This window comes from Equus przewalskii, chromosome 25 (assembly GCF_037783145.1).
Source record: "Equus przewalskii isolate Varuska chromosome 25, EquPr2, whole genome shotgun sequence".
Lineage (NCBI taxonomy): Eukaryota > Metazoa > Chordata > Mammalia > Perissodactyla > Equidae > Equus > Equus przewalskii.
In genome coordinates, this window is record NC_091855.1 from 32,242,759 (window position 1) to 32,256,270 (window position 13,512).

General features: G+C 44.2%; 1 protein-coding gene across 15 annotated transcripts in view; it reads right to left on the reverse strand.

Moving 5' to 3' along the window:
* Positions 1–612: 612 nt before the first annotated feature.
* FOXN3 (forkhead box N3) overlaps positions 613–13,512 on the reverse strand; it is a 391,151-nt gene continuing 378,251 nt past the window's right edge. For 9 of the 15 annotated variants that reach the window (XM_008519094.2, XM_008519093.2, XM_070593711.1 and 6 more), the window contains one exon: positions 5,455–7,312. In XM_008519094.2, coding sequence (XP_008517316.1) covers positions 6,763–7,312 — 550 coding nt within the window. In that variant the 3' untranslated portion in view covers positions 5,455–6,762. Of the gene's footprint in view, positions 7,313–13,512 lie in introns of all 15 variants that reach the window. The other 6 variants (XM_008519089.2, XM_070593705.1, XM_070593703.1 and 3 more) reach the window with 1 other exon arrangement.

Genomic DNA, 13,512 nt, shown 5'->3' on the forward strand with positions numbered 1-13,512 from the left:
GGAGAATGTCATCTTTCTGCTCCTCCGGCACAGTGACTGGTGCCCTGAGATCTATTACTTGTCTCAACTACCCCTCTCCCCCATCCAGCTCCTTGTTGGCTCTTGGGTGGCATGTGTGGTGGAAAGCGACTATATGAGTGGTGCTGGATGAAATCCTGGAAGACGAAAGTCTCAGGGTTAGGAAAGTCATCATGAGAAACCCTTAGGACCTGGGACAGGGCTGCAGGCTCCAGTCTAAAGTACAATTTTGGTTTATTGTTTGTCAACTTCAAATGAAAGGCACAGTCCGTCGTAGCCACAAGCCCCAAGGCCTGTGATGGGAGGCTTGCTGTCCAACAGCTTGTTAGACCAGAGCTGGAATTCTCCTGAGATCCACAGGGGAGCCCAGCCTCTGCCTGTGCACTTGTGTATTTGCAGAAAAGTGTGTCACTTTCCACCAAAAGGGAAGCATGCAAGAGGATGGGTACACTAAGTGTAGCTGAGATCCTAAAACCAGACTGTAAAAAACGGAACACACAACCTAGCGCAGATAAGAAATAGAAACGATTTTACTGCTCAGTATTTGCATATGGAGACGCAGTGCACACAAGACAATGCGGCATTTTTCTTCAATTGATGCAACTCAGTAATTTTTATTGCAACTGGAAGACAATACATCACAGAAACGTTATGGTAGGTCTGGGGGAAAGTGTTATTTACAATAAATGATGAAATAGTTTTGTCTTTGGCAATATGATTACATATGAAGAATGCGAAATGCAAGTATGGATCCCTCCAAAGCAACACCATCAGGTCCCTACAGCTGGGCTGATCGCGCCTGCCTCCACACTGCTCCTCTAGGTAACACAAACGCAACTGCACGTCACTTTCTTTCTCCTTTATGGTTCTCCCTTTCTATTCATGATATTGGCAGTTTCATACAGAAAAAAAATTGGCTTTTGAAAAATTATTACTCTAGTGAATTAATTTGGCCATGTAGATATATTGGCCAGCAAAGGTCAGATGACCCCAAGCATCGATAGTAAACCTCTTGATCTTCTGATTGCTTTATCACTTTTTTTTTTTCTGTAAAACAGAAACAAAACTCAGAAATGTTACAGAATCAGAGTATAAAAAAATGTACAAGTGTATAATGCTTCCCAGACACACACGGATACTTTTTTCCTCCACATTTTCACCATGGCAGTGTAAGTAGTGAGTGTGAATGACACAGCATGAAACTGGTTACTGAATCAGCTATGAGCTTTGATGGCCTCAACACACATACTCAAGAAATGCTTAATGTTTAAATAACTGAAATTGTGCTAAGTTTCACCTAAAAAGGGGGGGAGGGGTTGAGGAACTCAGGCCACAGTCATGAAAGGATGAAATACAATTTCTAGGTTTGATAAGTTCACCATATCGAAGTCTTTGAGAATCCAATATGGAATATCAATTATTTGCAAAAGGTAGGAAAGGCTGTTCTCAACTTTTGCAAATGAAATACAGCGGAAAACACTGTTGTATATATCCCAAATAAATAGTCTTGATTTCAACGCTAACGAAACGAACAGGAAGGGTACTTGTGAACGTATCACAGTAAGCCAGAAGTGATCTTTCACCTAGGTCTGATTTTCAAAGTACGACAGACAGCAAGATACAGCACCATAGACACATCGGTTTCGGCCGTTAAAAGATGGATCGTTTTAAAAAAATCGTATTTTCCTTCCTTAATTTTTGGTCAGTGAAGCTAGCACTTGTTTGCTGAACTGTGGAAGAATCGCAAGGTCACACGCATTATTCATGATAAAGCAACCGAGCTGATGAGTCTGTGCTTAATTCAAGGATAACCAGTAGGAGAGAGAAAAAACAAGGAGTGAACCACCACGGCTGGTGCTCTCTCAAAGGAAGAGGGGTCAACAGATGATTCACAAAGGTAGGCGGGTCTATACAGAACACTGAATGCCATGTGTAAATCCTCATGAAACTCCAGAAACAGGAACACCACACAAAGTATATACTTTGATTTACACATTCCGTTACAAAGAAAAAGACACCATTACAAGTTTGTAACTGTGTTAACTGCAATATAAACCAAAGTCCCGAGTTTGGCAGGTAACTAAAAGAGGGTTATCACTTAGGTTATATAGCAAAAGTGTTGATGTATATTATATATAGTAGTATAAATAATAAAAAAGTATTATTTAAATTAGATCACAGTGCTGCATTATGTGCATAACAGTGTTTGATATAGTATTGGAGGGCTGGGACCTACGACACTAAGGATTTAACTGTCAACACTGGTAAGTCACAATCAAGAGGGGACACAGAGTTCAAATGTGTTCTTTTGGTGGCAAAAATCCTGAAGATGAAAGAAAAATACTTCTCTACAGAAACATAAAAATAAATTGCAACATCTGGGCAGCTGTGATCCACCAGAAAGAAATGAGTCCCAACCTGAATCAAGTTTAAAGGGAAAGAGAAGTCACATTGAATTTAATCCAATCCCATATGGAAAGCCTCCCATGGGGGTCACCTGTACGTAACTCTGATTCCTTCTCTGAGAGCCCTTCAATGAGAAGCTAAGGGCCCACACACGCGGTGTGGGGTATTTGAAACGTGATCGGTGGCACGTGGCGCTGAGCAGTCCTGGTGTCCCAAGACTGAACTGGGCACAAAAGCCATCTGCACGGTTTTTGATCTAAGAGAGCCCACAGCCTGAAGCTGTCCGTCAGGCACAACGCCATTCAGTGCAATGGCTTCCTCCGGAACGCCCCGTGGTGGTAACCGCTATGCCCAGCAAAGGCCAGACACCCTAAATGCTTCTACAAGAAAAATCAGTTCTGGGGAAAGGCCTCTGACACATTCTTTCTTAAAAACTCAGCCCCAAGACTGAAACCTGCCACCATTGTCACGGCAATGGTTTTCTCATACCACCATCTAAATGTGGGTTTGTTTCATTTTCGTTTCAGAGAGAGCTTTACCAAAGAACTCTTGAAAGTATACTGATTAAAGAGAGGGAAGGGAAGTAGGAGCTTATGGTATATTATAAGGCTGGGAAAAATCTATGATGCAAACCCTTTCCACGTAGTACTAGATAAAGATAAGACAATTATAGTAGCATAAAAATAACTGTCTATGTGTTTATCATTTAAGAAAAAAGAGCTAACGTCTCTTTCTCTTAAATGTGTCCAAGGGCCAACAGCAAGTAATGGTAGATGTTATGGCGTTGATGTGTTCACGGTTGTTTTCCAAAGCATCTTTAAATATTGCTATAGTTCCCCGTTTCCCCTCCCCCCTGCCCCATGTGAGTATGTGAGATACTGGAATGACACATGAAATGCCACTTCTCCTAGCAGGAGAAATGAAAGCAAAAATACCACACCCCTTGAATGGTGCTCAGGCGATCCGTCAGACTAATGAATACACAGGCTAGTTTGGAAGCTAAAAGAAACACCTGACGTTTGGGAAGGAATTCCAAGACTAAAGTGAATTACACTTGAGCAAAATATTCTTTCACAAATAGGCTTGTGCTTAAATTCTCTACTGCTCTTGGAGGAGGGAGTAAGAGGGTACCTCCAGCCCCTTGGCTTGGTAAAGACATGGACAGCCTCATTCCGCAATGAATTCACTACAAATGGCCACATACACATCGATACTTTTTTTTTTCTCAACAATCAAGATACAAAGTTAAACACAATTGAGCCATTGTTTTGGTTATGCATAATGTGTATGCCTCCAAAAACAGAAGAAAAATAGAAAAAAGTACCCTCACTAAAGTTTCCCCTATGAGACTCCCAGTGGCTCCTAAAAGGTGCTGAGGGAGACTCAGGAAAATAACACTTAGAAAGCTGCCCGATGAGGTATTTATGCAAAAAGAGTGGTTCTGGAGTTAAGAACACACTTTTATAAGATATTTATCTATTTCTGAAAGAGATCAGAAAAGTAAATCACACACATTGCATTTTATTATTTTCTAAAAGAGGCCTTTGCTCCTTTAGAAAAAGGAAATGAGGGGAGACAGCCCACTGTGGGGGTTTTAACTGGAAGAAGTCCCCTGCCAGAAACGGTCCTGAATGTTTACCTCTGCCTTTCAGGAGGGAAGTCTGAAGCTCATCTTGGGGGTGGGGTGAGAGTGGGGAACTGAGGTGAGGGCCTTCTCGACTTGGTCAGCTGACACTAAGCATAGTGTAGCTCAGGTTCCACAGCTGTGGATGGCTTTTGGGGTGTCAGATGTTTGGGGAGACGGAGGGAACAGACTACTTCAAAAATACATTATTCCCATCTAGACCCTGAACAGACAGGCTGGAAGTATTCAGGTTCAGGTAACGAATCCCACCTGTTGTACAGGTGTAGGTTTTTTTTAAAGTTCTCTCATCAGCAACACAGAGGAAGATAAGCTTGGGACATGCACCAGTTAATTTCCACTGTCCCGGTCGATGGAGGTTCTCACAGTGCCTTGGTGCTGGCAGACGGGTTTCACATTGGCCCAAACTGTCCCACTTCTAAAAATCAACCTCACCCCAACTCCCTCCATCTCCCTCAGCATCATATCCTGAGCCAAGGGAGTGGGTGTTTTTGTTTGTGTTTTAAAATTCCCCTCCATGGGTGGAAGATCACATTCTTTTACAGATTTCTCTTTGGATCTCCCCAAATAATTTATTTTAGGCAAAGATAACAGGAGTTTCTGGTCTGCGTGACATCGTCCGGTTGTCTAAATTCAGCTCTCACAATCTAGGTGGGCTCACTTCCAGGTTGGTTCATGTGCTGAGGTGGTAGGGATGGCCGGCCCCTCCTTCCTCCTGTGAGATGCCATCACAGGAAAAAGTCTGGGGCTGGTCCTTCCAACACCTGTGTCACTTCCTCCTTCATGTGTACCCTAACTCACACCCTCATCCAATAAGGCCCATTAGTGTGTTTCCCCTTCTCCTGGTGAATTTGCATAATTAGTCACTGCCTTTTTCCTAGAACCAAATGACGGTAATGGTTTTCTCAAGTCAGCCTCCCACAGTTCTCCTGATTCTATCATACACACTCACTACTGTTTGCCCTCGAATTATTGCGTCATGGTAAACATGTACAGACAGAGAGAAAGGACACACTTTCAACAGAGAATCAGAGGGGGTCGGGGGCTGAAGTGCAGACAAGGCAGTACAGAGCTCCACCATCCAGGCCCTACCAGAACATGAAGATATTTTTATATTGCAGAATAAGTTCCCCAACAGTCAGAATTTGTCCCTGAAGAAGGTTAAACCTTAAACACCTGCTTCAAAAAACCAAAACAAAATAATCGGAAAAAAAATCCAAAAAAAAAAAAAAAATTAAAGAAAGAAAGAAAAAAAGAAAAAAGAAAACCAAAAGAATCTCTAAGCCTAAGGGCTTAAAAATTAGAGGCATAGCCTTTTCTCTAGTTTCTATATTTATATGAAAATAATTCATGCTTCATGCTAAATACATTATTTACCTTACAAGAACTTTGTTATTTTTGAATAAAAAAAGTTTGTGTTTTTGTGATTTTTTTTCTCTTTTTTTCTTTTTTCAAAGGAATCCATGCATTGTGGATCAGAAATTTCTGCTGGCTACACTGGCTGAATGTGGAAATCACTGATTTTCGCAAAGATGAATCCTGACTGACATTAACTGCAAACTCCATGTCGAGGGCAGTATAGGAGTTTGACATTTTTTTTTCTTTTTTTGCCATGTTTTAATTTTTTTTGTCCATCAATGTGCCTTTAATAATCTTTTAAAAATACACTGCAATACTAATGGCAGGTTCCGTAGCATTCTGTTTTTGTTTTCACTTGGATCAAATAGTTTTGACAGACAGAAAAAGATGTGTACCATTATTTCCTTCCTTAACAGCTAACTGCAATTTCTTGAACTTGATTTTCATTTGGGCAGTGAAGAAGACATAGCTTGTTTTCTGTAACAGTTTTCTCTCACTCTCTCTCTCTCTTGTGTGTGTGTGTGTGTGCGCGCGCATGCACGTGCAGGGCCAACCTTCAGGCTTATGGCTTGTGGATTTTCTCTTAATACAGAACAGAATTCAATGATTAGCAACATCACTAAAAATTGACCCCGTTTCTTCTCAATAGTCACTGACACCTGGTGTATATGAACGGTTGAGTGTCCACCTTGGAAGATGTTCCTAGGCTTCAGGTTAAGAAGCACAGAGGACTGGAGACCACCCCCCTGTGCACGCTGCGTGGCAACGCCAAGGGTTTTCCCGGCACAGTTGGATGCCAGGGGCTACAACCTTGGGCCGGCTCCTATCGAGGACAAGGGGTTCTCCCTTCTTGCCAATTGCCTTATGCATATTCACTCAGTGAACCCAACTGGGTGGACATCCTGACCTTTTAAACCTAAGGGTTGGGCCTGATGGATGGTTACTTTGCACACGTGCCTTCTGGGTGCTGGGTGTGTATCCCGCGGCATTATCGTCGACATCCCTGCGGACTCAGCCACGTGTTTCTGACAAGCCGGAGGAAGAAATGGTCATTTTGGCTTTTTCGGTTACATCTTCAGATAATGAAAAGCTTTTGTAAAACAGCTGAGTGTCAGTATGAGTCCTATGGCTTCAATCTCCTTTAAAAATAAAATTCTTAAGGGTCCAAAACAAAGGAGGGGGGCAAATTAAAAAAAAAAAAGGAAAGAAAAGAAAGAAAATCAAACCAAAAAAAAAAAAAAAGAATAAATTGCTGATATTGCCACAAATCATTAGAAATCTCCTGACATGCTGAAACCAAATGGCCATAAGTTCAAAACAAATCGGTGACTTGTTTTTTAATTTTTTGTGGTTTCCTTTTGCTCTTTCTGCCCCTTTGCCGTCCGATTGGTGATGTTATTCAAACAGGACCGGATCCCTGCCAAGTGCAGGAGCGACCCGGCGGCCTCTTTCATCTCCTCATCATCACTCTCGGGGGGCTTCTCCGTGCGTCTCTTTTTGAGGGGCAGCGTGTCGCTGGGGACCTTCCTTGCCTTGGCGAAGTGCTGGCGCTTCTTGTGCTGGGATGCGTAGCCGCTGTCCCCCAGCGCATCCTTGGCCTCCTTGGGGCTGTGTTTCCTGTCGTCCTCCTCCGTCTCGCTGTGGCTCTCGTGGCTCTGGAAGCTCCCCTCGCTGCCTTCGCTGCCCTCCTGGCTCCCCTTGGGGGCAAACTCGTAGTGGTCGTCGGCGGAGGAGGAAGAAACTGAGTCGCTGGCGGGGGAGGCGCTCCTGGCGGTGGAGGATTTGGCACTGCTATAGTTGTGATCCTCCTTGGGGTCTCCGCTGACCACCGGGGAGCCGCACGATGGCTCGCTCTCAGTCCGCATCCGGCAGCTGGTGAGGCCGTTCCTGCAGGATGAGGGCAGTGGGGGAGGGACAGGAGACAAAGAGAGGACATGGATTAAACTCGCCCTGGAGAGACACCTGGCAGCCCCCCTGCGTTCACACATCAGATCCTCTGACGTTCAATCCAGCAATTTGCCAACTGTGGGGCAACAGGTGGCTCTGATTTGCAGACAGGGTCCTAAATCCTGACACCGGTCTTCCCTGTTTATCTCCCATCGATGGCATTTTCACTCAATTTGTGCAGCTGAGACGTCAAAACAACACTCTGAAGTGACAGTGGTGGAAATGCAATCTCTTATACTAAACCATAAAAATCAAGCTGAGCTTGGTTTCACATACCCACCAACACTGTGGAGTAGATAAACACCGCTGGGCGATGCTGGCTGGGTACTTCAGAGAAAAAAGCCCGCTCTCCTCTAATGCTGCTACGTTAGGAGTCTTGTCAGAGACTAAATCCGGTGTTCAGCAAAAAGAGATACCCACCACGTGGCACTCACACACTCTCTCCCTCATTCATTCATTTGATGAACATTCACCTCACACCTAATATAAATGCACGGGCTTAGGGAGGATCCTGGGGGAGGCATCTAAGGTGGAATCAGATACACATGCTCACAAAGATGCTTACAGTCAAGCAGAGAAACAAGTTATGGTTAGATGACCGATGAGAAAGTAGTAAGCTACCATCTCCTAAACTTACCACCTGCCAGGTGCCGTGTGATACATGACTGCATTTAACTCTTTAAGGCGGATATTAGCATCCTTTCTTAAAGATGCTGGAAGTGAGGTCTGGAGAAGTTTAGTGATTTACTTAAAGCCATACAGCTAATTGGCAGCAGAACTGGGATGAGAATCAGTCTGACTCTTCAGCTTGAGTGCTCAGCAACATCAGCAGACCAACTCTCCCTTTTTGCCCTGTAACTACGTTCCCTGCTATACGATCCCATCACGACCCAAGAGCACTCATCACACTTCTGATTATTTTATCAGCTCTTTAAGTCTGGGCAACGAACTGGCCTCCCTTGTGCTTCTTCATCAGCTATGTGGGAACAGCAACCACACCCCCTTCACGGGGTAGTTGGGCTGAGGATGTGAGTGAATGCCTGCAGGTGTCTGGACCAGCGCCTGGCATAAGAGCAAGGACTGATGCTCAGCCCTGGTTAGGCCACACATGCCTTGGGGCGGGCACCAGTTCTGTCCGGACGGCAGCTGTGATTCTGATGGTGCCTGGCACACAGCAGGTGCTCAGAAGGGGCAGCGATCAGAGATGAACACTTGCAGGAGGGAAGAGTTACTTATAGCTGGAGGGACACAGGGAGGGCGCCAGGAAAGGTCTGTGGAAGACAGGGCATCTGAACGTGGACGTGAGTGCCGACGGTTTTGGGAACGAGGAGAGATGTTCTATTGCTCCGCGCCAGCCCCATTTCCTCTAAGCTCATCTGCCTGACTGGAGATTTCTAGGAGATCTGGGGAACAGGAGCACCCTTTTCCTTTCCACACAACCCCACTGTAGGCACTCCTACAGCCTCTCCTTAGGGAGCACTTCCCATCATCTTCACGAACTGTGTGACGACTTCTTCAGTGTCTGTGCTTCCCAGTGGAGTGTTGGCTCCACAAGACAGGACCCAGTCACCGATATGTGCACAAAGCAGACACACAACAGACATACAGAGGAGCAGATGGAATGGTGTGGCAAAGAGCAGGAAGTTTGGGAAGATGACTGTGGGTCTCCACCAACTTGCCTTACAGGACACTCCTAGAGGATACAGACCAACGGAAAGGCTATGAGATTGGGCCCACCAATGAGATTGGGCTGTGAGCCCTCCCCTTTCTCTCCTGCCACCCCTGTGGGTCTTGAGGCTCAGCAAGACCCTGGTTGCAGCCCAGACAGCAAGTGAAAGGGGAGGAGAGTCGCTGGTGTAAATGGTGTAGCAGGGAGTGAAGCCAGGGAGTGAAGCCAAGGGGTCTCCCTCCTTCCGGTGTCCCAGGGTCTGTTGGTGCTCTGCTAAATTTAAGCTGGTGGTGAGAATCCCCACTGTGACGTGCACCAGCAAAATGCATGAGGACCGTAATCACAATCCAGCCTTTGCTGGATGCCTCAAGATCATCATGCTAAACCCCAACAATTACAACGTGTGCATTTGCACAAGGAAGTCCTTGCAGGCTCCAGCTTGTGCCCTGCACTCTATGATCCCAGATCTCCACCACCTCCCCCCAATCCTTATAGAAAGACCCTGGCTTTCAAGACAGACAGGCTTTTGTTCATGTCCCAGCATTGTTTTAGTGACCTTCAGCAGGCTCCTCATCTACCTTAGTGGCAGTGAGATGATACAATGAAAAGAAGCGAAAGCACAGAGGACGGTTCCTAGTGGTGCCTGAGAATTCTGACTCGGTCTCTTCTCTTGCCGTCAGATGGCTCTGCACTGCTTCCTGCTGCTGTGACATGCTCGCCCTGAGCAGTCTGGTTTTTGCTTTCTATTCTGGGTCAGGAGGCTTATGGGAACGCAGCATAAGGTAAGTCTAAGAGCCCTGAGAGTGAAATTCCTCACGGGCTTGCCCGTAAACACGGCCCGAGCCTGGGGAATGGCCTCCACGATATCTGTTTTCTGCAGACGCGCTGTTTCTTGGCTTTGTCTTGAGTGCATAAACGTGCCTAGGAAAAGATTACTTTGAGGTATTACCAAATACGAAACTAGCTAAATGTAATTAATTGTATAGGTAGCTATCGCTAGTTATTAAAGCAAATGAAAACGAAAGTCTTGTAATGGTTCTCTTGGTCTTTGTTGTTTCTGTAAAACCCAAAACAATTAGCCTACTGAACCCACATACAACAGTTTCAGAGCGAACCCAACTACACTGGGACGAGGAAACTGGGCCATGTTTGGCTTTTAGAAAATCAATTCAGTTCTGAATCCTCATTTTTTAATCACATGGAGTTTATGATTTACTCCACCATCACAGTTAAGCAGAATGTGACACCTTCCGGGAACACATAGGGAGAGAGTCACAGAGCAAACGAGTAAGAAATGAGGCAAGTGTTGCAAAAAGTTAGTTCTTAGTGAATCTAGGCGAAAGGCACGTGGTGCTCATTGTGCTTTTCCTTTCTCCTTTCCATAGGTTTAAACATTTTTTAAATGAAAAGTTTGGGGTAGGAGAAATACACTAGAATGAAAGCAATGATGTAACATTTTAGCTCCATACTGTTACCAGAAGGAAGGTTTAGAGCCTGAGACCCCAAACAAGATAAGCAAGTCTTAGAGAGGTACTAACACGCCCTAGAACCAAGCTGAGACTTTCTTCCTAAAGAGCTTGCAGGAATTAGAGAGCAGAAAGGAAGATGACTTCCCCAGCCGTGAATCACACTGCTTGCCAACAGTCATTCCATAACTCAAACCCTGGAACACTCGCCTAGCTCAATCGTTTTACAGATAAACAGAAACTCCGAGAACCCCATGACTGGTCCAGGTGGCCCAGCTAGTTCTCAAAGACGGTTCAAACAGGAATTTGAAATGCCTCCTTGTCTCCCCTGGGAAGGACGTTTACTGCGCTGAAGACAGGAAACCAATATACCCACTGACAATATTTCTGGATGAAAACAGGTACACAGAAGTAGCCTCAGAGACTTAGAATTAAAATATAAATGTCTCTCTCTCACTTGATAAAATTAACTTTCCCTGAGATTTTAGCATGGGCTCATAATCCATAAATTACACACAGACTCAGCAGGAAGGGACAAGCTCCTTCAATTATTAATAACTTGATGCAATGTTGTTCATGATGGTGCAAGCCAGCTGCAATGACTTGGTGTCAAACACCTCCTGAGGCAGGGGTTGTCATTACAGGGTGCCAAAAGCTTAAAAGCAGAAACCAGCCATCCGGAGCACGTTGGAAGGCAAATTTCTAACCACCTCCTCAAAAGTCATTCACTAAAATGAACACGTGATACATCTGAAATGCCTGCAATTTTTCAGTTTTAGCTGAATTTATATGTAACAATACCCACAATTATCACGTTAGTGTAAATTAAAGTCACCCAATTTCACTAAGCCTCAACAAAACCACGTGTTATTAATTCAAATAAAAATCTAGTATTCCTTCTCTCGTCAAATAGATGGGAAATATCAAACATAAAAGATGAGAAATTACATTAGTTCGGGCCAAGACTGAGCAATGCCTGTAACTAACAAGTTAAGGTAGAGCTTCTGAGAAGATGTGGCCGCTCTGCCATGTTCTCTTCTGGTTCACTATTCGTCCCTTTATAGTATAATCAGCACGTGTCCCTCCACCTCACCTGTGCTCTAGAATTGTCTCTGGAACCAATGGCTTTAAATCTAGAGGCTATCATTTAGGATGAAGTTGTCCTCCCAAGGGATTTACTTAAGAACGCTAATCTTTCGCCAAGCGTGAAAAGATGCAGGTGGAATTAGCGGGACTGTAGGGGTAGTCCTAGAGCTGGAGCCAGTGCCATGCTTCTGCCCGAACCCACCACAGGCAGAAAGATGCGGAAGAGAAGAGACGACCTGAGGCTTCCCCTGCTAGCTGCGTGGCTGAGAAGACATCCGGACCGCATTCTCCCAACTATCGCACAAAAGATGCTGGATAAAGGACAGCAACAAATTTTAAACATATTACTGGGTTCACTAGAAAATAAGGTGAATCTTAGAGACCCACATAGATACACACGTATCAAAAGAACTTCACATACACAGACAAAAACATTAAAAAATAAAGGAACAAAATGTGAATTGTGATCAGTAGGCAATCAAGAAAGCCAGAGTTTCCATGGAGCAAACGCCTACACCAGCACTGGGACAGGAGCCCAAACTTACGGTGGTAGCGGGGGTGGGTGGGTGGGAAGATGGATTTTGGCAGCTCCATGGTTACTGCGTCCTCTTGAAGGGGGTTAAAGTGGCCTCAGGTGTACTGGCCCCCAGGCTCCCAGCAGAAGTCTTAAAAGCAAATCTCTGAGTAGAAGCTCATAATCTACAAGCACCAAACACGCAGCTAACAAGCCACGAGGAACGAAGAAATGTAAAAATGCTGTGTAAAAAAAATGTAGGACTCTTGAGTGAAGGCATCCTCCATGGGGACCTAGGGAAACCAAGCGCCCCTCACAGGCAGACAGTGGGGGTAAAAGGCAGCCTTCACCTCAGCCCACATGGAATGGGAGGCAAGAAAAGCCTCCCGTAAGAGTTTTTATCTTGTGGGTATGAGGCCAGAACTCTACTGTGTGGACCAAAAGTCCTCAAGCTAAATTTAAAATGTCCAATGTGTCTACCAGCAGAAAATACAAACTCTTTCTGGAAGAATGTACTTTAAACACAGGCCACAAAGAATCCCCCCCGCCCCCCGCCCCCACAGGGAAGATTTTAAGTAACATAGGTTCATAATAAAAATATCAGTAAACGCAGAAGAATTAAGTCACCATTAGCAAGGGACAACAGAAAAAAAGTACAGAATCTGAACTGCAAAGTCTGCAAATATTGAAACAATTAGGTACAGAATGTAAAGTATGTGTAAAGAAATAAAAGGGGGAATTGAAAAATATTAGAAAGGACAGACTATTAAAACTGAGCAGGCAGATTTTTAAAAGCACCAAATAGAATTCTAGAGATGAAAAATAAAATCCCTGAAATTAAAAAACTCAATGCCACTGAAAGAATAGGAGAAAAGAAATTGGCGGACTGGAAGATGGAGCTGAAGATACATACAAATGCAGCAGAGAGAGAGATGAAGAGGTGGAAAATATGGAAGAAAGTTTTGGGCAATAAGGAAAAAAGTAAGATCCAATATAAATGTAACTGGAGTTCCAGGGTAAAAGGGAAAATGGGGGAGATCTAATAGCTGAATAGAAAATGGCCATGAATTTTTCCAGTTTTGATGAAAAGTACCAATCTTCAGATTCGGAAAGCCCACAAACACCATGGAGGATAAATAAAAAGGAATTCAGATCTGGACACATCATAGTCAAACTGTAGAGCATTAAAAAAAAAACAACAACTAAGGAGACTTACAAGTAGCAAAAAGAAAACATATCATCTCAAGAGGAGTACCAATTGAGATAAAACGGATGAAATAGGTGAAAGTGGAACAATATTCTCAAAGTGAGAAAGAAAAACTGGCAACCTAGACTTGTACATCCTGTAACACTATTTTCTTAGAGTGAGGACAAAATAAAATACATTTTCAGACTGAAAGTCAGG